This window comes from Athene cunicularia, assembly GCF_003259725.1.
Source record: "Athene cunicularia isolate RWA chromosome 1 unlocalized genomic scaffold, athCun1 chr1_part1, whole genome shotgun sequence".
NCBI classification, from domain to species: Eukaryota; Metazoa; Chordata; class Aves; order Strigiformes; family Strigidae; genus Athene; species Athene cunicularia.
Genome location: NW_020799091.1, coordinates 13,141,657 through 13,166,393, shown reverse-complemented (window position 1 = coordinate 13,166,393; position 24,737 = coordinate 13,141,657). Strand labels below are relative to the sequence as shown.

The 24,737-nt window shown below is 38.0% G+C and overlaps 1 protein-coding gene across 1 annotated transcript in view; it reads right to left on the bottom strand.

Moving 5' to 3' along the window:
* Positions 1-996: 996 nt before the first annotated feature.
* Positions 997-24,737, bottom strand: part of ARHGAP42 (Rho GTPase activating protein 42) — a 140,260-nt gene continuing 116,519 nt past the window's right edge. The window contains exons 18-24 of the mRNA XM_026854282.1: positions 23,723-23,882; positions 20,925-21,069; positions 17,737-18,117; positions 15,529-15,685; positions 14,309-14,371; positions 5,283-5,362; positions 997-5,046 (exon numbers count right to left, since the gene is read on the bottom strand). Coding sequence (XP_026710083.1) covers positions 4,958-5,046; positions 5,283-5,362; positions 14,309-14,371; positions 15,529-15,685; positions 17,737-18,117; positions 20,925-21,069; positions 23,723-23,882 — 1,075 coding nt within the window. The 3' untranslated portion in view covers positions 997-4,957. The remainder of the gene's footprint in view (positions 5,047-5,282; positions 5,363-14,308; positions 14,372-15,528; positions 15,686-17,736; positions 18,118-20,924; positions 21,070-23,722; positions 23,883-24,737) is intronic.

The following is a 24,737-nucleotide window of genomic DNA, read 5'->3' as shown; positions in this document are numbered from 1 at the left end:
TAAAGTAACCCCTATAAACTCTAATACCTCCGAAATTGCCATAAATATGATTGAAAATTGAAACTATCTATGTGCCCTGTTCAGCTGCTTTGCCTTTTGCTATAACAGAAACTCTTGTAGTGCTGAGATCATGGTGCTATCTTTAGTGTCAGAACTTTAGACAATTCCCAGTAAAACACTTGCAAAAAGCTCAGATGCAGAATAGCTTTCAGCTGAGACACCCAAGGGTTGAAGCACCATTCTCTATACTTACAATAACAAGGATAATCTGATGGCTTATTAAATACTGCCACATACAGGACAAGAAAAACAATGCTAAGATCTTCAGTGACTGAATTACAACATTGAGTTAGTAGCTGTCTGGATGCCAAGAACCTTATTAAAACCAAACAAAGCAAACTCCCAAAGCCCATGCAAGATCTCATCCAAAAGAAAAGAGACTCCCAACTTGTACTGCAAACAGCCTGATCAACAGCCTGACTTTAAGCATAAGCAGAAGTTGGAAGGGCTGTGGTGGCAGCAGCAGCTGTCAGGGCTGTGTGACCACAAAGAGAGAGACTGAACATTGCCTGTAGCTTGATCTCTAGTAACTGAATGATTCACATAGGTCATTCTGCTGAAAGAAAGGGTAACGCCAAGCTGTATCATGTATTACCCCATTAACAGAATATTCCATTTACTTACTGGGGGCTCCTGGCCAGCAAACCCTCACTATAAATTGCCAAAGGTCTGTCTCTGACTTTGCTAAAGCTTTGAGAGTTTCCATCAGTGGAGAAGATCTGCCCCAGTCTGGAGGATGTGCTTCCCTACTGGGATTTCTCTTGTTCAATCCAAAATTGCACAAGCTGCTGCCTTAGGAAAAGAAGTATGAAGAACAATATGCTTTTTAGTTTCATTATTTATTCTGATGAAATCTCATTAAGTAGAAAATAGACCAGTGGAGAAATGTAACCAAAAAAAAATCCAATTACTGCCATAAAATGTTTTTTTTTGTTGTTGTTATTGTAATTACTGTTCTGAGCTGCTGAATTTTGTAACTTCTCTTCTCCTAACATGTCTTTCCTAAAGGCACATTACAACTGAATCCAATTACAGGAAAAGAATAGAGATTAGCACCAGAAAACATATAAAAGGAAAATAAGTTACTATCACAGAATAGCTCTGGTCAGCAAATCTCTGCATCTTTTTTTTTTTTTTTCCAGAAATAACTGAAGAATGAATAGATTAGTTAGGGACATAAGTGATAGCTATGGTTTAATTTAACAGTTTTGTTACATATAACTCTAAATGCCAAAATATGGCAAGGACATTTTAATACTGAACTCATAGGAATTACACCAAAAATATTTTTTATCTTTATAATCATTGATAAAAAGTGTGACTATAAAATAATAATATACTTTACATATTTATCATACAATATATCAGTCCTTCACACTATTAATTTTATTAATGTTGTGCTGCAACATGTATCAAGAGGTTTAACAAAGAAAAAACATGGCTAATTACATAAGTTGTGGGTACAGACATTATTTCCTCATGACAATCAGCAATCACAACATGTCATCTACCTTGAGTAATACAGTGATATTTGGAAAAGAACTGCTGTGGTTTTTTAGGAAGGATAATAATAAAAATATTGCGCAACCTTTGCCTGTAGAATGCATCTGACTTTCATAAAACCCAGTAAATTAATACTATGAACTAATTTAGTTCAGCTTGGGTAATTTTCTGGTAAGGCACTATCAAGATATTATATATTAATTTACCTGGATTTCTGATCCTTTGCAATTACCAGAATGGATATTTGGTCAGGCCTGAAAGTATCATCATTAGACAAGCTTTGGTACTGCCCTCTCCCCCCTTTCAGTCTTTGAAGACTCAGTTACTTAACTTTTGAGTTTGTTGTACAACTCCCCCTTGGAAAGTCAGGAAAGAGCTGGAGCATCTGCAGCCCAGCAGTGACATTATACAGAAAGTGCTCGTTAGGTACCGCAGAAGAGATGAACACCCCCACCCCCGCCCCCCCAAAAAAAGAAAACTCTATTCACTGAAAGTGAATGGTTAAGTGTAATAAAGAATGGGCACAATGTTTTTCAGATGGAAATGCCTATTTAAAGCTACTTTAAAATTATTTACATGATCATTTGGCTGGTTCAGAAGAAGGGCCTGAGTAAGTGCAGAGTCTGACAGAGGAAAATAGAGGTTTGTTTTGTGAATAGCAGAATGAATGGGATCCAGTTTCTTATCAAGTTGCCTTCTGCAATTCAATTTTGTGTCTAATGTGAGATGAATGCATGGGAACAGGCAAAACACCTCTCCTCTGAAGGGTCTTTCTACAACCTTTCCCTCAGCACTTTACAGACTCTACTTACTTAATTGGTAACTGAACTTTGAATTTTTACAAAATTTTTAATGAACTTGGCATCTTTGAGTCCTTTTGCTTGCACTGAGATCCGCTAGTTTCAAAACACAGTACTGGAGAATAGCCACAGACACACAAAAGCTGTGAGATTACCTAAGGTTAGCTTTTTTCCCCTTCTTTTTAAATCAGGTTAAAGAAAAGCAAGTAAGAGCAAACATTTTCCATTTCTCTGTTTCTCAAGAATTTTACAACTAAACTGCTCCTAAGAGGGATAAGAGGTCATCAAAGGATGTTCAACATGGTCAGATTGCCACTGACCCCGGTACAATAGATAGAAGTTGGGATTTTTCACCCCAGATCACTGCATTTATTTGCATGGATGAGATGTGCTGGGCCTCCAGCCCCTGCTCCAAGCTCTTCCTCTCTTTCTGCTCCTTTTTGCCTGCAGCAGCACTTCTAGGAGGGTCACCAGAGGTAAGCCTTTTGGTAGCCTGTAACTTCTGGATTGTGAAATACAGCAAAACCACAACCAAAACCATGCTGACTGCCAGGGCAATGGCAGTTTCAGGCATAGCTTACACGAAGAAAACTTGGCTTACCTTAAAACTAAGAAAGGCTTAACCTGGTGAGAAAAGACCTTCACTTCCTTTCACATCTGCTCTGGGCAAATTAGATGAGCACACACATCTGCCTTCACTGCCTGTGACATTGTCTGGAACAACCCTTCACCACAACGCACTGAACATAGTCTGGTCTTAAGGTGAAGTGAAACATGATTTGGGACTTAATGAAACTGTTTTGAGTGAAGACAGAACCCACATCACTCAGTCACTAATTCAAGGGGTCTGTCCTCAACTTCCTGCAGTCAGCCTTACACAGACTCCTCCTCTGAAAAACTAGACCATTTTTGGGGAGGATGCTCTCCCAGGCTCTCTCCTTCCCTGATCACCCCTTGGTACTTTAATTAGCAAGAAATATCCTGCAGGCTTTTGCCACCAGCCCGAACTCCAACACAGAATTGCTCTGCAGAAATCATGCACTACCTACAAGTAAAGAAGGTTCTGATGTGCTTGTTTATGTTGGCAATAAATCTTATTTTCTAATTTAAACAAGAAAAAGGCTATAGAAAAAAAAAAAAAGAAGAAAGTAAAAGATTACTGATGTTTTTAGTCCTAACAGATGTTGTTCCTTAAATTTTCTGAAAGTAACATACAACTTGGCAATTAACAGAAGATTTATATATGGATTTCTGTTACTGAAGAACTAAGCCTTGACAGGTCTATGAAACTAAGCCTAGATAGGTCTATGAAACAGTGAATTCTTTCTGTAGCACTAATGCTGAAGAATTACTAATATGAAGCTTAAATATCTTGTTCTCAATTGGGCATGGCAAATAACCAAGCAAGCAGTGCATGTTTTCCCTCAACGTGTGCAAGAAAGATGCTCAGACTGAAAGAGCTGCTATGGTTTGGGTTTTTTTTTTTGAGTTTTTTTTGTTTTTTTTTTTTTTCAGTCCTACCAGGAGCAATCAATAGGTCTTTACAAAACCTCTGAAAAGTCAGTCTTTTTTATTCTGTAGAAGGGGAGGTCTTTGTCAAATAGTTTAGCAGAAATCAGGAGAAGTAATACTAAATACTTTTATTGCTACATGGAGCTTTCAGCATTCATAGTTTATAAAAATTAGCTACTGCACAGGCCATTTGTCTTACTTGCAGTGGAAAAAGCTGGAAAAGGACTCCATTACAATTTGTCTCAAGTTTCAAAACATATTGTTTTTCACTGCTCAGTTCACATGACTAGATTCAATCACTCAGATGTTGTTCTGAGATACACAAAGAAAATCTTCCAGATGATGGGTATCATAGAAATGAAAGTTGTTAATATTATCTACACTGATACAGAAACAAGGAAATAAATCTAAAAATTATTTGAATGAAACATTAATTAAATGTATCACATTTTGAATGAGCACTTACTGCTCAGGCAGTGTATAAACTGATTTTATTATCAGTTGCATAAATTCTATACCATGCTGTAATCTCAGACTAACAGAAGTTCAAACTTCTGACTTATGGAAAACTCATTTCTTATTTGAAATGATTAGGACTAATTTTAGAATCAAGTTTTCTAAGGCAGAATTCAGATCACAATAGAAGCATTACTTACATTGTGAAAAAAAAATAAATTTCCATATTAAAAATCATAGATTGCAAGAAATGTCACAGAGTGCATTGCCTCTAAATTTCACTCTTTCTGTAAGCAACATCCTAGGACCTGAAAGTCTGCAGCTAAATAGCAACTTTTTTATTTTATTGCTCTAGTGTTCCTTACCCATAAAAGAAGAACAGAACAACCTTTTGCAAACAATGGAAGTTATTTAAACAGAGTACCGTCTTCAGTACAGAAACCGTTAACTGTTTCATTACATTCTGTTCCATTGATAGGGAGCTGTGTAACCTGCAGCTGCAGTATCTGAAGGAAATCTACCACTCAGCTAACGGGCTGATCCCATATCTGTGTCAGATAAAAATCATAGTGCTCATTATTTGTTACCATGGATACCATGAAGATATTGCTGTCCACTAAAGATTACTAGAGGAAGACAACATAATTCTCTGGAACGAGTCCTGTTTTGCCTTCATAGGTTGCTTTTAACCAGCCTGGTTCCACTGATGGATACACTGCAAAAAAACAGCCAGACAACCCCCCCCACCATATTTACAATTAATTAACACTGTTAAAAGATCCTATACATGGTTCATATATTTATTTAGATAGTATTTATTCAAGAGCAATTGGAAAATCAGGTCAAAAACTGAGAGATGAGAATGGAATTACATTCTCAGTTTGTGAATACAGTTCAGTATTTTATTTTATTTTTTTTACATATAAAGAGACAACATACAACATATCTTACCATTGGAAAATATTGCCCCCTGTGGGAAAGACAGCTCATGACTATGCTCAGCCTTACAGGAATACATGGCTTTTGCTTGTCTGAAAGAAAAAAACACAGGTTTACAGTAAGAAAGATAGCAAGGAAAAACATATTAAGATAAATTAAAACCTGGAAATTGTAAGAACAATCAGTTGCACAAATGCAGGATGCTAATGATTAGTTACACAGCAGTTTAGAGGAGAAAAATTATAGCAGGTAATAAATAACTCTAAGCTTACTGGAGTTAACAAGCATGCTATTGCAGAAAAGAGACCAACACCCTACTTAGAGGTTTATCAGGAATATAATTTATAACTTTTAAAATGATTCTTTCATTCTAGTTGAAGATGTCATTCCAATGAGTACTGAACTGAGCATATTGCTTGAAGCAAGTGATGGACTGCTTGGAGACAATTCAAAAGTGATCATCGAGTCATTAAAGGTCTAAACACATGACCTGTGAGAAAATACAGTTGATCTACTCTACAGAAGAAAATAACATACAGAAGGCAAATATGAGACAAAAAGGAGTAGTCAGTTGTCTAGGCTGACTGCAAAAAGGACTTAGATAATTTAAATTGCAGTAAGGGATATTTAAATCAAGTGTGTTGGGTGGAATTCAGTTTCAGTCACCTAAATTTATGTCTTTAAGTAATCTATGTGCCTAACTCTACGGACACTCCAAGCCTGGCTTCTGCTATTGGTAGACACCATAGCATGGTATGTTGAGAGTGCAACAAATGGTTCTCCAGGTTCCACTGCCTGTGGTGAAACCTTCAGAATGCTTCCTTAAATAACATCATCTGACATGAAGACACCTACACGTACACAGTTAAGTATATATATGTCTCTTAATCTGTAGCTGGAAGACGCCTCTATTGATTAGAACAGTGAAGTACTGGAAGTGCCAAGAGCTGTAGAATCCCCAAATTGAAGAATTCCTATTACTAAAAAATCATTAAAAAAAAAAAAAAAACAACGAAAAAAAGATGCTACACAGATATCTGAAAAAGTTAGATATTTAATGATTTTATCCCAGAGAAGGAGGACAGATTAGTTCACCTCTTGGTATGGGCTTCTAGCACTTTGATTCTACAAAGTACAAAATGGGGGATTGAACATAAAAATGGACATTAGGAGTTCTCTCTAGATTCCTCTTCTTTACCTAGTACCCTGACTTTAATTTATACACTTAAAGCAATTTTTATATGATCACATTTTCTGAGTTTCTTTAAACTTACTGGAAACCAACATTATACCAAGTGAAGATAAACTTGTTGATTATTTCTCCTTTGTATGATGTGATGGGGAGTTACTGATTCAGCCTTCCTTTCAGCCAGGATTTATCTCAGTGACCCAGTATATGACCTGTGGTGAAGTTTTTGCATACTTTTGGAGAGTATGAATATGCAAGTGACATGTAATCTATTTTGTATTTCCTCCCAAAATAGTGAGATAACAGAGCTGTAAGGTAGATTAATAACAGTGCCACTTCATAAGTATTTGAGTAAGAAATCGATATTATTTTGTGTACCACCAATGGGGCCATGGCATTTACCTACACCGCCCTGGGGAGGTTAAGCAGGGATGGATTTCGTAAAGGGAGAAGAGAACATCCCTCTACCCTGACCTCACACCCTGTGCCAATCAGTACTAGAACACCATCGTTTATCTGAATCTTTAAAATCATATGGGAATTGATGGACATATTCCAAAGTTTGTATGTGTGAGCTTTCCAAAAATGATTTCTCTCTCTGAAGAAAGTGCTTTTCTTACATTTCTCTGAAGCTGTTTTACGACTAGACTAAATGGCGTGTTTTGCCTTCATCTTAAGTGAGCAACTGATTCATCAAGGGTTCCGCTTTCAGGCTGAGATTACCAGAAGAGTCAAGAATTATGTATGAGCTGTGCCCACAATATCCAAGGGCACCTTATTTTCAGAATGCTGAAAAAAATTTCTCTTAGTACTCTCATTCTGGATACAACCCCACTACTAACCAGAACAACGTAAGCATTGGACCCCTGTTTGTATACTTTGTTTAAATGTTAGCTTGCTTTCTGGCTGGTGTAGACTGCTCTGTTTAGGATTTTTCCAAGATAATTCCTTGGTGCCTACTGTTATGAAGACCTTGTCACTTACAGGCAACAAGACAGGTATGAAGTTTCATCACTCTACATAATGTATACAAATTCATACATAACAATCTACATAACACATACTAAAATATACAACGGGAAATAAGATGACTTTACCACGGGTTGCACGTAAACTAGAATTGAATTTTTTAATCACAAGATCATTTTTCCTCAAAGTCAATATAACAAAAAGCGCTACAGATGCTCCAACTATACTGACCCAGACTGACAACAGTCTGATAAAACAGCTATTTCCTGTTGTGGTGGGTTGATCCTGGCTAGATGCCAGGTGCCCAGCAAAGCTGCTCTATTACTCCCCCTCCTCAACTGGACAGGGGAAGAAAAATTATGACAAAACGCTCATGAGTTGAGACAGGGACAAGGAGAGATCACTTGCCTATTACCACCACGGACAAAACACACTTGACTTGAAGAAATTAGTTTAATTTACCACCAATGAGATCAGAGTACGGTAATGAGAAATAAGAACTAAATCTTAAACCACCTTCCCCCTACCCTTCCCTTCTTCCCAGGTTTGACTTCACTCCTGATTTCTGTACCTCCTCCCTCAGGGGGACAGGGAATGAGGATTGTGGTCAATTCATCACATGGCGTCTCTGATGCTCCTTCCTCCTCACACTCTTCATCTGCTCTAGTGTGGGGTCCTCCATGAACTTCTCCAATGTGAGTCCTTCCCACAGTCTGCAGTTCTTCATGAACTGCTCCAGCATGCGTCCCTTCCGTGAGGTCACAACTCCTGCAGCAAACCTGCTCCACTGTGGGCTCTTCTCTCCATGCGGCCACAGCTCCTGCCAGGAGCCTGCTCCAGGGTGGGCTTCCCATGGGGTCACAGCCTCCTTTGGGCACATCCATGTGCTCTGGCGTGGGGTACTCCACAGGCTGCAGGTGGAGATCTGCTCCACCATGAACCTCCATGGGTGCAGGGCACAGCCTGCCCTGTCACCACAGGCTGCAGGGGAATCTCCGCTCCGGCGCCTGGAGCACCTCCTCTCCCTCCTTATTCGCTGACCTTGGTGGCTGCAGAGCCGTTTCTCTCACATATGCTCACTCCTCTCCTCTACAGCTGCAGTTGCTGTTGCACAGAGGTGGAAGAGACTGAAATGTCGATTGATTGTCTCAAAGCTTCATTGTATGTGTGCTTTGAGTCATGGGGTGGTGTCAGTAATGCCTTGAACATTCATCAAGGACCAGCTGTGGCCTTTGTAATTAATCTAAGGATTAATGTCACCCAAGGAAGCAAGAGTGTATAGAAGGATGCACCCTCTCATTCCCTTGCAACTGTATTGACCAACTCCTTAGATAAGCCTCAAAGAGGTGGACTGGGTGAAACCAGGTGTTTCTTATTGAGCACAAGGACTGCTGATCACCAGCTCCACTGCATAAGCCTAATACACAATAGAGCCACAAAGTATGCCAGATACCATGCATGCATTGCAAATGACTTTGTGACTTCACCAGTGAGGAGGTGAGAAGAACTGTTAAGAGGTGATGGTTTTTGCCCCAGAAGCCGGATGACTGCTCAAGAAGCATGAAGTCAGCAGATCTGTGGGAACTGAGGCAAAAACAAAAGTAGGAAGGGCGAGCATGACCACCAACTCAACTGCTCATGGTAATCAGTCTGTGGAATGCCTGCCTCTTTCTGTCCAGTATGCAAATCAGCTGGTAAGATAAGCTTAAAAGACAACAGAGAACTTTGCTCTGTGTGCACCCACCACTAAAAAACTGAAGACTGAGGACCAACAGGATGCTGCTGGATCCATGGTGGTGACTACTGCAACTCCACTCCAGATGCTTGCTTGTTTCTATCTTTTCCTTCCATTCTGACCTATTGTTACCACTCTTCACTTTTAATAATAAAAACTGTTTTGGGTGTATGGCATTTGACCTTGTTTGTGTCTTGCTCTTGGGATCACATCGAAACCTCTCCTGACACTGGATCAGGACAGCAGGTTTTCTTTCTTAAATATGTTATCCCAGAGTTGCTACCACCATCACTGATGGCTCAGCCTTGGCCAGCGGTGGGTCCATCTCGGAGCCGGCTGGCATTGGCGCTATCAGACAGGGGGAAGCTTCTGGCAGCTTCTCACAGAAGCCACCCTTGTAGTCCTCCTGCTACCAAAACCTTGCCACACAAACCTAATACACCTGTGTGGCATAATCATGGATTTTGCACATAATAACCAGTAGAGTAATTGTTAATAACAACGGTAGTTGCAATGAATATGAGGCAATTGGTAATGAATTTAGTAAAGCACAGGGACGATTCTGAACCCAATTAATATGTAGCACCTCATTACTTAGTGGCATGACTATTAGGCCAGTTTCCCATGTTACAAATGGGACATCTGTGTGATACTGTAACAAAAGACATTTAAGACCATAATAAACCAGAACAGCATTATTTTAAGTTATTCTCAAAATGCAACGTTTTTTACTGCCCTTAGAAAAAGTTGAGAAAATAAATACAATTTGTTCTTATATTCTCTTATGCCCTCTAAACTATTCTGTTTTCAGCTTCCAATTTTACCTGATTCAGGTATGTTTACCTTAAAAGTAAAAAGAAGATAAGAAGAAAACATGGAATCTGATTTCCTCAGTTCTGGAAAGAGAAAGCTTCCCAGCATCTCACATTTAGACAGATACACAAAGTACAAAGAAGTCAGTTTCTGAAAACCTCATGAATTACAGGATTTTTCCCACTACCTTGCTCCTGACACAGAGTAATTACATCCCAATGTTATGTGCAAACTGTCTGTGATGGTATAATGAGAGATTCTATGAATATTTAATGATAATTCTTGAGCAATTTTCAAGCCTCTGGTTATTGCCTCCACACTCGATTTAATTACTTAGGTTCTTGTATTAGTTATTAGTTGCTTCACCTTTATCACGCTAGAAGCAATAACCATGAACGGGGCTTGCAGATTCTTGGGCATTTTTGTGTGTGTGTGATTATGAAAACAGACATTCTTACTTACAGTGTTAATGCTGTCCTCCCTACAAACAAGGCTGTATGTGATAACATCACCTTCATCTATTATGCTTCTCTTAAGATGATGCTAATAGTCCAAGAAGAGTGTGATTCATGTCGTTTAGTGCAGAGAAAAAAATACAACTTCAGAAAATGTTACCCACATTTCCTAGAATTTCATTCTTTCCATGACTTTACTGGATAGACTCCAGATGAGAAAAATGCATTTTTCCTTTCTGTACTTTTTATCACATTTGTTTTGAGCCCATAATGATAAACTTATACTAGCAGTCAAAAGGTCAGGGCTCATCACATCATAAATTATTTTGTTTGACTACATACAGTCAACAACATCTGAGGCCCTTTTAGTAATAACAATAACAACATCAACGACAATATATTTAGAAGTTATAAATAAGTTTTAAAAGTATGCTCTGGCCCTAATGAGTTTTCAGTCTAGCCAGACAAAGACAAGTGAGAAGAGGAATGAATGAGGGAAAACAACGTGAATCTCTCTCTGATGACTCATCAGTTAATGCTATCCTATGGGAAGAAGAAAGGTTTATAGACTCCTGGAAATGGCAGACTTAGAGCCAAGCTCGACTAACTAGAAAACACTGGTCTGGTCTGGGCAAGGCATGCCAGGTGTTTAAGAAAACGCAAAATATAGCACAAAATCCCCCAGAGAATAATGACTGGGAAACGTATTTATTCATGTGGGTGGGAGGGGAGCATGGGTCTAGAGGGCTTCGTAATGTCAGCTTACTCCTATTAAAGTCCCAGACCAGCACCTAGCACCTACTGCTGGAGCTGTCTGCTGTCACCAACTCCTCCTTCCCATTTTTCTAGGTATGTTCTTCTAATCAAAATCCTTCGTCTCATAATGCAGTTTCTCACTTCAGGAGACTTGACCTTCTGTGTACCTCTAAATGGAGGTCCAGAAAATGCAGTCAGGGATTATGTGTTGGTGCATTTTTTTACACAAGCTGCAATAGAGACCTCAGGACTTACTAAGACTGTTATCTAACTGCAGTATTTGTGAAAGTGGTAAGAAAGGTTCCTTTGACTCTTTCAAGTGCATACTAGATTAGCAATAAGGATTGGTCTCAGTGTACACAGTAGCTTAATACCAGAGTGATGGAGATGGATGAATAATAAACTTGAAATCAGAAGGGAAGGAATGGAAAGACTAAGAAGTGACTATGGAATTGGAAAAAAAAAGCACAGACTGGACAAGGCAAAACATTGTGGTCTTCTCTGTCCAATCCTAAAACTGTGGTCTCTTATTTTCTTTCTGACTAAAAGAAATCTGTCCAAACTGGTAGTGCTATGGAAACAGGTACTCACATACACAAGGAGAGAAAACAGCCAGGTCAAACAATGTTCCAGCATTTAAAAAAAAAAAAAAAAAAAAAAAAAAAAAAAAAAGGACAGACACATTCATAACAGCGATACTGCATTACACAAAATCAGGAAGGAGGTTGCAAAGAGTACTTGGAAGAACTTAAGTAAAGTTGCTGTGGTAAAGCATCACGTGCAAAAGTATTTGCTGAAATACAGAAAAGAATGTGAGACTGCAAAGCCATACAGGTACTTTTGATCCAACTACTGTACAAATGACCACAACAAACAGATGTGTCAAGTAGGAATGAAGCTACTTAGAAACTGTAATGTATAGGGAAGCAGCAGCTTAAACTTCCAAAACTAGTCATTTTAGCACTGTAAATTACCCCTGCATAGAATCCAAAAGTATTTCTGTTCTATAAGTACTGAAATACTTCAGTACTTCTGGTATCAAACCAGACATCTTAAAAAGTTTGTCTTACACTCTGTCCTGCCTACTCATTAGACAGTAGTTATGAACACAGAAGGCCTTTCTACTGGGCGTATCAAGACGTAATTACCATGATTTCTACATACTTCGGAGCAAAAAAAAAGTCCACACTTCCATTTTAAATCATCTTTCACAGAATTATCTAGGTTAGAAAATACCTTGAAGATCATCCAGTCCAACCATTACCCTAACACTGACAGTTCCCAATTACACCAGATCCCTCAGTGCTATGTCGACCCGACTCTTAAACACCTCCAGGGATGGGGACACCACCACCTCCCTGGGCAGCCCATTCCAATCCCTCACAACCCCTTCTGGAAAGAAATGCTTCCTAATATCCAGTCTCAACCTTCCCTGGTGCAACTTGAGGCCATTCCCTCTTGTCCTATCGCTTGTTACTTGGCTAAAGAGGCTCAGCCCCAGCTCTCTTCATGTTCTTAACATGCATGAGAGGTAAATAAAAGCTGGTTCTGAAGTGCAAAATCGTACTCAGTCTTAAGCAGCACTATAAGAACGGCCGAGCTACTTCAGATCTCTTTCTCATTCTGCCTGCTGACCTCTCATTTTCCATTCTCCTTGTTACTGTTACTTCTTAGGAAGGCTGAAGTAGAGGAGCTATTATTAAGCCTTTCAGCATTTGTGGCTTTGTTATCTGCTCTCCATACCCATTATCAAACTGAGACTTTTTCCTTTGTCAGATTTTTGCCTCTTACATGCTTTTTATATACAGATACTGGTAGCTCAGACTCTGATGAACAACAGGGGAGAGTTTACAAGAAGAGAGTAATACAAAATAGGACCAGGAACAGTGTTGCAGATGAAATGATGCAGGACTGGTGAAGCAGTTACCACTCTCAGCTTAAGGCACTGTCTTAAGAACATTCCAATCTCTTCATTTATACTTTTCTTCATTAAATTATTGCCGTGTTCTTTTCATACATCTTTCCTCTCCTGCCACTCTCTTTTTTGGTCACTGTACAGTTCATGTATTACATGACCTTGATTCCTGTAAGCTGCTGCTCTCTAACAAAATCAGTAGGCCTTTGCATGTCAGCTTTCTCTTTCTCTCCCCTGCTAGATCTGTCAGAGAGGACAGCCGCATTCCACTGCCATATATCTCAGTACACACTGGCATCTTCCTTTACAGCTGTGATACTTTAGATTACTACTTTTGGATTCATGGCTTGATTCCCTCCCACCCCCTGACTCCACTGCTCAACAGTTCCAGTGATCCTGGTATCAGTGATTAAAGTGATGGACAAAAACGTATGTTCTGTCTCAAAGATATGTTCTTTGAGAACTCAAAGAAATGCAGGGACAGCAAGGAGAGCAGACTTTTTCCCACATCCATTTATTTGATTATCTATTTTAGTCTATTAATTGTAAGGGGGTTAATAATGTATGGAACATACTGGTTCCTAGATGAACACTCATCAGAATGTTTTAAATTAATTTAATATAAGAATTAATCAAATTCACCAAATAAATGCAAACAATTGTAAAGAAAATGTAAATAATTCCTGCTGTCCATTGTCAAGAAGAAAGGACAACAGTTTCTCCAGGCAGATACTAAGGCATACAAGGTGTGATGGTAAAGACAGAAATCTTGAGTAAGTTAATCCTGAACTTTCTAAAGCTGTTGTTACTGAAGATCTGTCCATATGACCAAAGTACCATAAACTAGCATGTTTGTCACTCTGCTGAAAACATATATATACAAACAGCTGTATGGAGTAAATACAGCACCCTCAACCTAATATAAATCCTGTTAATTTACGTAGCTGTGTCCTTAAGCAGATCACTAACCTGAGCATCTCTCACTGCAATTCCCCCAGATGACAGAACAGCCAAACTGGTTGATATTGTCTATTAGATTTCGCTTTTTTTTGGAGAAAGGATGAGTTTAATAAACCACAAAAGTTTCACATGCCACATGATTCTGTCCAAAAAACATAGAACAAAGCCCCAACACTTCTATTTCAGTCTTTGAAGCCAGAAAACAGAAAGGATTTTACAAATTGTTATACAGTATAAAAGACTTACCGTCCTGAAGAAACTTGTTTAAGTGAACCAGCACTTTCAAACAACTGCGCTCTTGCAGCCACTCTGAAAATAAAAGCACCATCTTGCTTTATAACTCGCCATTAATTAAATACACAGACTAGGTTCACTTTTAACCATCTAAAGACATGGACACTTTTTAAAAAATTGTTTTGTTACTTGGAGAAACAGAGGTAATTCAAAACTTGAACTTAAGTCCCTATTCAGCAGAATTCTTAAGGGCATAAGCTAACTGGGGCCAGACTTCCACATGCTCCAGTGACTTCCTGAGTTAGCAAGGGAAATCTCAACTCCCTATTATTTAAAATTATATTCATGGATGGCCAATAGATAAATTGGAAATGCTTTTACTGTCAGTCTGTCACTATTATGCTGGAACTATTGAGCTGTGCAGGATTCTCTGTTTAAGTAGGACATAACAGCCTGAGAAATGACTACCGTGATTCCTTCCAGTTTAAAAAGTGGAAAGGCTGAATGGAGTCCTGCAGTATTTGGAGAACTTTTGGTGCTCTGCAGATCTGGAGATCACTTGTTCATGGGGACAGAAAAATTCTGGGTCAAAGTCAGGATTACAGCAAAGATCTTCTCACTCTTAAGACTAAATGCACTGAGAAACATTGCTAAATGCATTGTCCTAAATGCACTGAGAAACATTGCTAAACCAAATCTCAACAGACTAAATTATAACCTCTATTGCTTAGAATTATCCTCCTCTCAACGTAACCCCCCCCCAGAAAAACATCTGTTAGAAATCAACTATTCAACATGTAGCAACCAAAGACATTTCAGAGAGAAGTCTGGGGCTTTTTTTTCCTTCCTCCTATTTTGGACTTACACAAACAAAATCTGATGATCTTCTTAACATAACAGCATGGACGGTAAGTAGCATTTATGCTCCTTGAAACATTAAATTCCAGAAGAACCAGAGATAATATACTAATTACTTTCCAAAAATATTTATTCATTACAGACCTTATCTGTAGTCTATTGAAACCAATGGGAGTCTTTCAATCGATTTAAAAGAATTTGTGCCATGACTCCTTTGTTTACAATTTTAATAACGCTACATAATTCACAAATACAGAAATATTAAAATCAAGTATTTGTGGATGCTTTTTCAACTACTTATGTATCTCTCTGGGATCACTTTATAGAGACAATACTGTAACAACACAAATCTCCAAAGTGCCTTGATGACTTACACAGATCCTGGTCTTTGATAGCCATTACTTGATGCAGTATCTAATCTTAATCTCCTGCACATTTTAGGAGGCAAATCAGGGTTTGGTGGAACCTTTGGTGTATCTTTGGTATCTGTTGAAGATAAGCTCTGTATAGATCCACTGCAGCTTTTGTTACCTAAAGAAAACAACCAAATTATAGGGAATAGTAAAGTGTAACACGCAAAATAAAGGTGTGGGTTTTTTTCCTTTTTTTAAGATGAAAAATAGTTAAAGAAAGTACTTACTAAGAGAGAGCAGAAACAGACTTTCAGGTAGAAAGTCAGGATAAAAGGACCAACAATAAGAACGAAGAAATGACATTAAAATTGTGAAGGGTAAAAAATTACACTGCACTTAACTGGATAGATAGTACATTCACTAAAATGTGACAATAAAAACAGTATTTATGAAGTAGTACACTGCATAGAACTGTAGAAAAAATTCATGGTGGAAGGGGTCTCAGGAAGTCATCTGGTCCAAATTCCTGTTCAAAGCAGCATCCACTATGAAATCAGACCACATTAATTTGTAGAATTAATATTTCAGTATCCACAGAAGCTTCGTGCAGTTTAAAAAAAAAAAACACTTAGGAATTAATGATCATGATTTGCCTAAAATATTCATACTGTAACTTGATAAAACAGAGCTATAGCAGTACAGACTTTATTGCACTCAAGAAAGGTCCTTAATGAATACAAGGCACGGCCACATGTGTCCTTTAAGATGACCTATCTGTAGACTGCTGCCTTTACATTCTGCAAGACAAGAACTGCATCTACTTCTGTGTTTCTCTGTTCTCAAGAACAACATATGCTTAATAATGCTTTAAAAGAGATCCCAAAATATACAAACGATACCTATAATATTAAGTTATTCTACAGTATTATTCTGTATTATAAATTAATGTTAATGATAATTATGTATTCTACATGATTAATACTGTTAATATAACACTAATTCATATCTGGAAGTCTTAGGAAAACTCTTGTACACTCCATGACGGACAGAGAGGAGAGAACTTGACACATAACCACATATTTAATCTACCTGTTCTTGTATTACTTACACTATTGACAGCTCAGTGGCAAACCTGGCACTTGCACTCAGTCCTCTGGAGCTCACTGTTTCAGCGCTGACTGTTAATCTTCATAATCCAAAACACTGCTAATATACTGATTTCAAGAAGGTGTTTTTTCTAAAGTAATTTCCACATAGCTGTCAACATAGTGCAGTATCACCTCATGTACTCACAGAGGCACAGCACACACAGGCATTCCAGCTAAATCAGCAGTTCACAGAATGGTCTAAATTAAAAAGCTGTTTGTAAGCTTCTCTGTCTTGTAATGAGGCTTGTCTACAGGCTTATTTGGGACATAGGCTCAGTTTAGGTGCTCTGAGGGTGTTCTTTGAAGCAGCATCCTTCTTTGACAGAACAGGAAGCCTGGCGTTCTAACCTGTGCACTGTAATTGAACTCCTAAAGTCGGGTTTGCAATTGTTAAGGTTGTTCTTTCACATCATGTCCATACACAGGACCATTCAGCCATAATCTTGTGTTCAAGGTAATCTACTTGCAGTAATGGATAAAAAACCATGCAAGTAGTGCAGAATATAGCACCTATTTCATCAGCAGGGTTTCAGACATACATTTCAGGCCAGGGATTACCTTTTTATCCCATCTATCCAGTCCTACCTCAAAGGCACTGACGGTAAAAACCATAACTAAAAAAACCCCCCAACCCTAGAAACCACCTTTCCTTCAGTCTATTTCAGACAATTTAAGAGATGCAGTTGTCAAAACTTGTTTCTAGGTACTAGGTATCTTAAGCCTAGCGCTTTTCAAATTTAAGTGCTAGATTTGATCAGTATTAATCATGTTGCAAGGATTCATTCCTTTGACACTGATAAACCATAGCTACCAATTCTTCTTACAAACCAGTAATCTCCCTACAAGTCAGTGGTCTAGATGACACATAGAAGGATATGAAACACTGATGTATTTTCAGCTGTGTGAATTGTACAGGTAACAAACAATGAAAATGTGTCAGAACCAGTTTGAAAACTGAAAGAACATACTGCAAAAATTAAAAAAAATAAACAAAAAAAATAGTAATTAGCTTTCAAATACAGCTCTCATTTTCTGATGCATCACAGTAAACACTGATGTTGTAAAAGACCTTGGAAATTACCTTCAGCTGACGGAATTGATCTAAGGGAAGATGCTGAAGACCTTTTCAGCCCAGACAGATTGTATGAACTCTTTTTGGTCAAGTCTGTTGGTGGAGAGGCATTCTCTGGTCCAGTGACAGAAGCTACACTTTGGCAGTCCGACTCCACATCTGTTTTGGTTGCATCCTCCTTTGATGAGGATTCTGGACTAGTAGTCCAGAGGCCTGAACTCTTCTGGCCATTAGAAGAAGGGGGAGAGGCAATCCATGGAATCCCTCCCGACTTCTCCCTGGGCTGTGAGGGTGCACATTTGGTGGTGCTGTTCTGCTCAGAGGAGTGAGAAGAGAGAGATTCAATGCTGCCCATGGGAGTGCTGTCTGGGCTACTGCTGTATGAGTCACCTAGGGAGGAATGAGGGGAAAAAGAGAGAGAGAAAAAAAAAAATTTACATTTTATAATCATGTGCATTTTTCTTATGCCATCTTTAGCCCCATGTACCTTACTTGTCACCAAATTCACTGATCTATGGTTTCACAGGAAATTATTCTTAAGGCAAAATACGTATTTAGTTACTCAGTTTCACACATATTCCTATCTTTAGCCTGGAAGAGTTGCCTTTCATGGTTGTTTCTTTATAGCTGATAAACATAGTGGGCCACAGTCTAAACTATTTTACACTGAAGTTTGGATTTTAAAAGAACTGCCTGAAATACAATAATCTTTAGAAAATTCAACAGTTGCGATGTTGCAATATCTCTGTGGTGAATATCTTGCTGGATTTCCATCATAAGGCAAATGTTGCAGTGCTTGTCACACTTATGTTCTTAAATGCATGACTTTATTGCCAGAAGCACAAGAATTAAGTTTTACTCTTCAGTTACCAAGCTGCTGAGGATCTCTGCAGTCTCTGTAAGACCAGTCCATAAGTCTACCTACAGATATCCTATTTTCTGAGTTATCATACCTTTTGTGAAGTATCTATCCTGTAGGACAACTCATTCCTTTATTTACAACTTGAATGTTGAACATTTGATGAATTTCTTTAATTAGGTTGATACTAGAGAAATGTACCTATCTACACGCAAATCTTTGTACTGATCTTGTTTCCACTACTCTTTTGCAAGAAAAAGTAGGAATACCCTAAAGAAATTTGCTGATGATATAAAGGTAGGAACAGCCATCAGAACTGAGGGAGGACTGGCCTATAACACAGTGAGGACTGAGTTGTTTTGAAGACTGGATTCAGTCTAGTGAGTCATACATTAGTTCCTAGTAGGATTTTTTCCTAAAAGCTAGGAGATATAAATCACAAATTTCACGAGCAGCAGAGAATGCATATTCTTCAACCACACAGTAGTTATAAGATAACAACATGATACAGCTGCTTTTGCCTCCAAATGTTTCAATATCCTTGGCAACAAGTGACCATAACCACACACAATATGACAGATAAGGTCACAAATACCAGTGCCTTGTGTAGCGTGTGGATCTGACAACAGTAGTGCCACTGCTACAGTAGTGGGAAATATTCTGTCCACTTCTGGCCAGAATTCTGGTATTCCAGATTAGACTGTTCCCCATTTTGCCACTTTACAGGCTATTAGTCCCTTGAACATTGCAAGATTGGCTGAAGCCTAAATTTGTCTGATGCATTTTCTATAATTTTCTGTCATTCCCAACCATTTGAAACCTCTATCTCATTTTCTCATGCCTTACAGAATTCCTTAATTTATTGCATTATAGTTGTCTGTTTCATTTAAATGATGACTTAAAACATCTACTACTTTAGAAACTGCTATTGCCAGAAGCCAAGGCTCTCTCTTGCCTGTATCCAGCCACACTTAGAGACAGTTGGCAAGGAGAATATCTCTGCTTCTGCCTTGGCCTTCCAGGCAGTAAGTGAGATCTTAACCAGAACTTGTATAAACAAGTGCTAAGCTTGAGCTAATAAGCAAAGCACAAGTGGAGAGCTCTTGGGTCAATACCTAGTTCCAGCACAAGACGTGTCTGAATGAAGAGGCATGACCTCGCATATGCTCTGCAAAATACCTGCACAGAAATGCCCTTTTTTTTTATGCTGGAATTCATTCATTGCAGTTACACAGTGAAAACCAGTTGAAACTTGCCCCATTTGTCCTCTGGTGAATGTAACTAATGGTTCCTCTGTAGCTTCTTACTCAGGATCCCATGCCATTCACACTGACAAATGATGTGTAGGCAGCTATTGCTCTCATTTAGTATTTAAACTCTTACTGGCAGGAATCATCTAACATAAACCTATGGCAAATGCAGCACCTGTGCAAGAGTATACTGAAGATACAGTTCCTAACATTACAGACTTAAGAATTACTACAGATCCTCAAGAACAGATAAACCTTAACTGTGGATTAGTTTACTACACCAGTTTCATGTAAATCTCCTTGAGGAACCAACGGACACAGAAGTTCTTTTCGAAGTCTGTTGTAGTAGTGGAACTGTTAACAACTTAATCTTTGATAAAGTTTCAATACTTCTTACTGACACAGTCAGTAGGTAAAAAAGTTATGTCTCACTATATGAAAATGAAGTGAAACTTTTTAATAGTCACACCTACATGAAAACGAATAAGCATTCTAAGCAGCAATTAATTATAAACATAACTCCCTGGTGTTGAACAGTAAGCCATATGATAAGTACACTTTTTCTCCAAAAAATATTACTTTGTTTCTAATGCAAAAAAACTAACAAAACTTTCAGTGATTTTGGCAACCTAGGCAGTGGGACCACAGGTTCATGCATGTGAAAAAAGCCAAGTTTTTCATCTCCTGAACTTGACTGAATTGTATTTATTAAAGGAGAGGAAAGATTCTATTTACAGCTTTACAACCTTACTCATCTTACAAACAAATGAGATGAACTTCATATAATGAACTTCTGAGTTCCAAAACTGACTACATTAAGATTAGAATATAAAGTCTACTCTAAATCATTTCTGAACATGGTATGCAACACAAGACTTGCCTAAAAGCAAACATCCTTCCTCATCTGAGAGAAGCAAGGAATGCAGTCATTAAGCAGTGTAGATAGGATTCAGAGAGGTTAAAAAGTTGATGAAACCCCAGCAGGTATGCTTATAATTATTGGAATACAATATGTATTGGATATTATTCAGAAAAGTTAAAAGACAAGACCTAAAAAAGAAGATAGCCAATAACAAGGACAAACTCACTGTCAGGATCCGCTAGACATGGTGTATATCTTCCTTTGGGTTTACGTGAGCCTGTAGATAGACAAATTGCTCTTGTCCTTCTTGAACCTGATCGGGACTGAGGTTGGGGAAGAGGAATATTGGGGTCTGGTGCCGTGTGAAATATCTGCATGATTAAAAAAACAACCAAAAACAACCAACCCATAAACAACAGAGGTACTCTTACACTTCCATTATTAATCCTTTTGTTTTCCTCACTACTGTGCCTTAAAAAATTCTGTAATAGTCTCACATATTACAAAAGAGTAAATTCACAAAATAAGATTTCCTCTGATCTCATTTTACAATCCAAGAAGCAAGATACTGAGCTGTACTTAAAATTTATACTAATTATATAAAAATATTTGTTTAAATAGCTTTATTTTCTAGCCATTTTAAGAAGTTCTTAACAGTCTAAATTGTAAAACATACAATAGGTGCCTACCACTAACTCCTGCCCAAGAAGTAATATATTTTTAAAATATTATGAAAAGATTTTTTTTTTTTTTTTTTCTGTGTTCCTGTGAAAGCTTAGAAATAGAATGTCATAGAAATGTGTCATAGTCGTAAACTACTACAATCCAGTTTGTATTTCAGAAAACCACTTTCACTTAGAAAACAAGTCAAGTTTGATCAGGAACATCTTTATATTTGGAGCATCTTCTGGTTTTTATATTTTACATACCACTGTTACCACTGCTCAATTTTGCACTTCATTGCTGCAGAAAATACTCACATTTTTATGGGTATCTGATTACCGTAATCTGACACAGGTACACATAAATTTTTTAAGAACACTTTGCTGATAAATTTGGCAAGTCTGAACTTCTATCACCTGTTCTGCAATATCCAAGACACATGCAGCAGAGGTCTTAAATGGCCCTAAAAACCTTCTTGAAGACTTCTAGTAAAAATTTTAATTGCCTTGGAGAATGATCAAAGCAAAAAATATAGCTAAAAGATTTGCAGGTTTTAATTCCAGATCTTCTTTCTCCACTTACTCCTCCCAGTGCAGACTGTAAACTTTACTGAGTACCTCATGGCATTCTGTGGAAGGAAGTGGAATTAGTTCTGTGGAATGGAGAAGAAGTTTTACAGAGGAAGATTGCCTGAATAAGCTACAGAAGGAATCAAAAGTGTCCAGTCTCCACAGGGCCAAGTGTTGTAGTTTATAATACCATGCAACGCCAAAATATGTCTCTGCAAGAATTTCTGGATCCTCCATCAATACGGCACTCCCAGAAGAGGATGAAGTGAACAATGAGAAGGTACCTCCATGCCATTCACAGAAGTGGAAGAAAGCAAATATCCCTCCCACAGTAGAAAATACGTTAATGGACATCTTGAGATGGTCTTGAAGTACATTAATACTGTATTAGCATTAGTGAGTAGCACATCAATACAAAACCATGTCTGTAGACAGAGAAATAGAGCAAGGGTGACTTTGGTTGTGCAGTCATGGTCTTTGTATTGAATAAGCTGGTCATTTTCTGGAGGGGAAATTCACTGTTGGAAACATATAAGATGTATGTTTTCGAGTTATAGCCAAGGAGGCTATCAGTATCATATCAGTTTTGGGGAGTCCCTGTGAAATATAACTGATAATACAAAGCAGTACTGTCAGTACTTAGTGACCAATCAGTGCAGGGGATCCTGGCATTACCTGGGAACTGCCTCTTTGCTGAGTAATGTGAAATGGAAGAAACACAAAGTTTTTCCACTTTGTTTTGTTAGTCATCAGAGAAGGTAATTATATATATTAACAGAAGATCGCCTAAATAAAATTTATTTTGATGACTAAGTAAAGGAGGTCTTGACTGTTCTGATGAGTTCTGAAATCAAATAGTTTAAAATAAAATAAAATCTGAGGAGGCTTTCCAGTGAATGGGATACGTTCAACGGTAGTGACTGAAAGTGTTTAAGATTTAATGGATTTCCCTTCTCAAGCCCTGAAAGAGTTCTTATTCAGTGTTTCAGGAAAGAGTTTGAGATGGACCTTTGCTGTCACTGGTCTCTTTGGAGAAACCAAAATAAACCAGGCAGTCACAGACATGCCTTTTTTCAAAACCAAAGAAGTACCTAGAGAAGTTTGTTTGTTCCAGAGTATTCAAGAACTTTTAAATCACAAAGATATGCTGGGCTTTAAACCTGTAACTAGGAATAAAACCTCATCTAAAATACATTATTTTTTACTTTTGATTTTTTACTTTTCATCTAGCATCTAAAACGAAAAATTACACACTGCACAGAAATGGGGGATTCTGTTAGGGATCCACGTTGATGCTGCTCATGAAAAGAGGAACTGAAGGATGATTAGGGTTTCATGATATCAGAAGAGACTAGGTCTCCACTGTGCAGCTGACATATCCCCAAAGGACAGCAATGGCCAGAAAGTCTCTGACCTGATACACTCAGAGGAGAATCTACGCATTTATCCAGAGTGAACCTTCATACAAGGCTAGCATGAGAGATGGAGAAGCTGGGAGCAAAGTTATGACCTTCTCATTGTGTTTCCAGACAGCAATCTTCAGAAAGCAACTGAAGATTCAGAGGAACTCCTTCAAAGCACAGGAGGTTATGCCTTGGATTTGTACCTTGCACAGCCACAAATGACTTGCTAGGAATACAGATACATAGCATGGAGTGGGAAGAAGGTATATTTTCCATCAATGACCCTCTTATAAATGCTGGATTTCTTATTCTTAAGAACTTAATGATGGCAATGAAAATGAAATCTTAGTTCCACTTCATCACAAAACAGTCAGATAATGTCTTTCTACCTTTTCATAATGCTCTATCAGAATTTCAACGACGATATTCTGAAACTTAATGTTCATCATAGCAGCCACGGTTTCTTCTTGGGCTCTCATCAGAGTTGGTCCAAAGATAACACCAAGGTTGGATACAGTCATTAGATTTTGCTGACTGTGTAAAGATACCCTTTAAATGAACACAAACAATATGCAATTAAATTGTTGTGCTAAACTACAATTCCAACAGGCAAAAGCCTGTTAAGTCTACTTCTTTAACAAGATCCCAAGTTCATGCCTCCCCTTTAAAAACATTTTTTAAAATTTCCTTTTACTACAGTCAAAATATAGTATAGTACAACTACTATATTTCCATTAAGGCTTCCATCCTGCAGTAATTTAATGGATAATGAGCACATCTTCCTAGAGCAAGTATTTAAGTTCCTGACATAATTGACAAGGAAAAGCAACTATTTTTGAAGGCCTCCACAGAGAGATCCAGACCATCTAATGCTTCAGAATCTTAAGTTAGGCACCTATCTCTCTCCAATGATTATAAAGGAACTTAAATACTTGATGTTGGATTGACTGAAAATATTATGTGATAACAGAGGTCAACCATATACCTTAGCTTTCATGTAAAGGAAAGAAGCTTAGTTACTGAAAAAAATGGCAACAGAATCTCTTTTTTAGGATGTTGAAAACACGGGATCACTGGGGTCAGTGAAATCATTGTTTCTGTGGTATAGATACCTCTAGATGACCATAATGACACCTTCTATCTTTAAAGTATATTAACCTTTTACTTCTGTATAATCTGTTATCACTTACTGTACATTTTCTGTCATTTTTCTTAATGTAGAATTCAGAAACTTAATTCTTCCCATTTACCAGATAGTAAAATGAAAACCATCAATCAGTAATTCTCAATGCCTATTTTCTCTCCTTATAAGATTTGCCAAATAAAAACCATACCATCATTAATCCTTCAAAATAACTGCCAGTGATCCCCCAGCCACAGCTTCCCTATTGCCTCCTGTTTGAG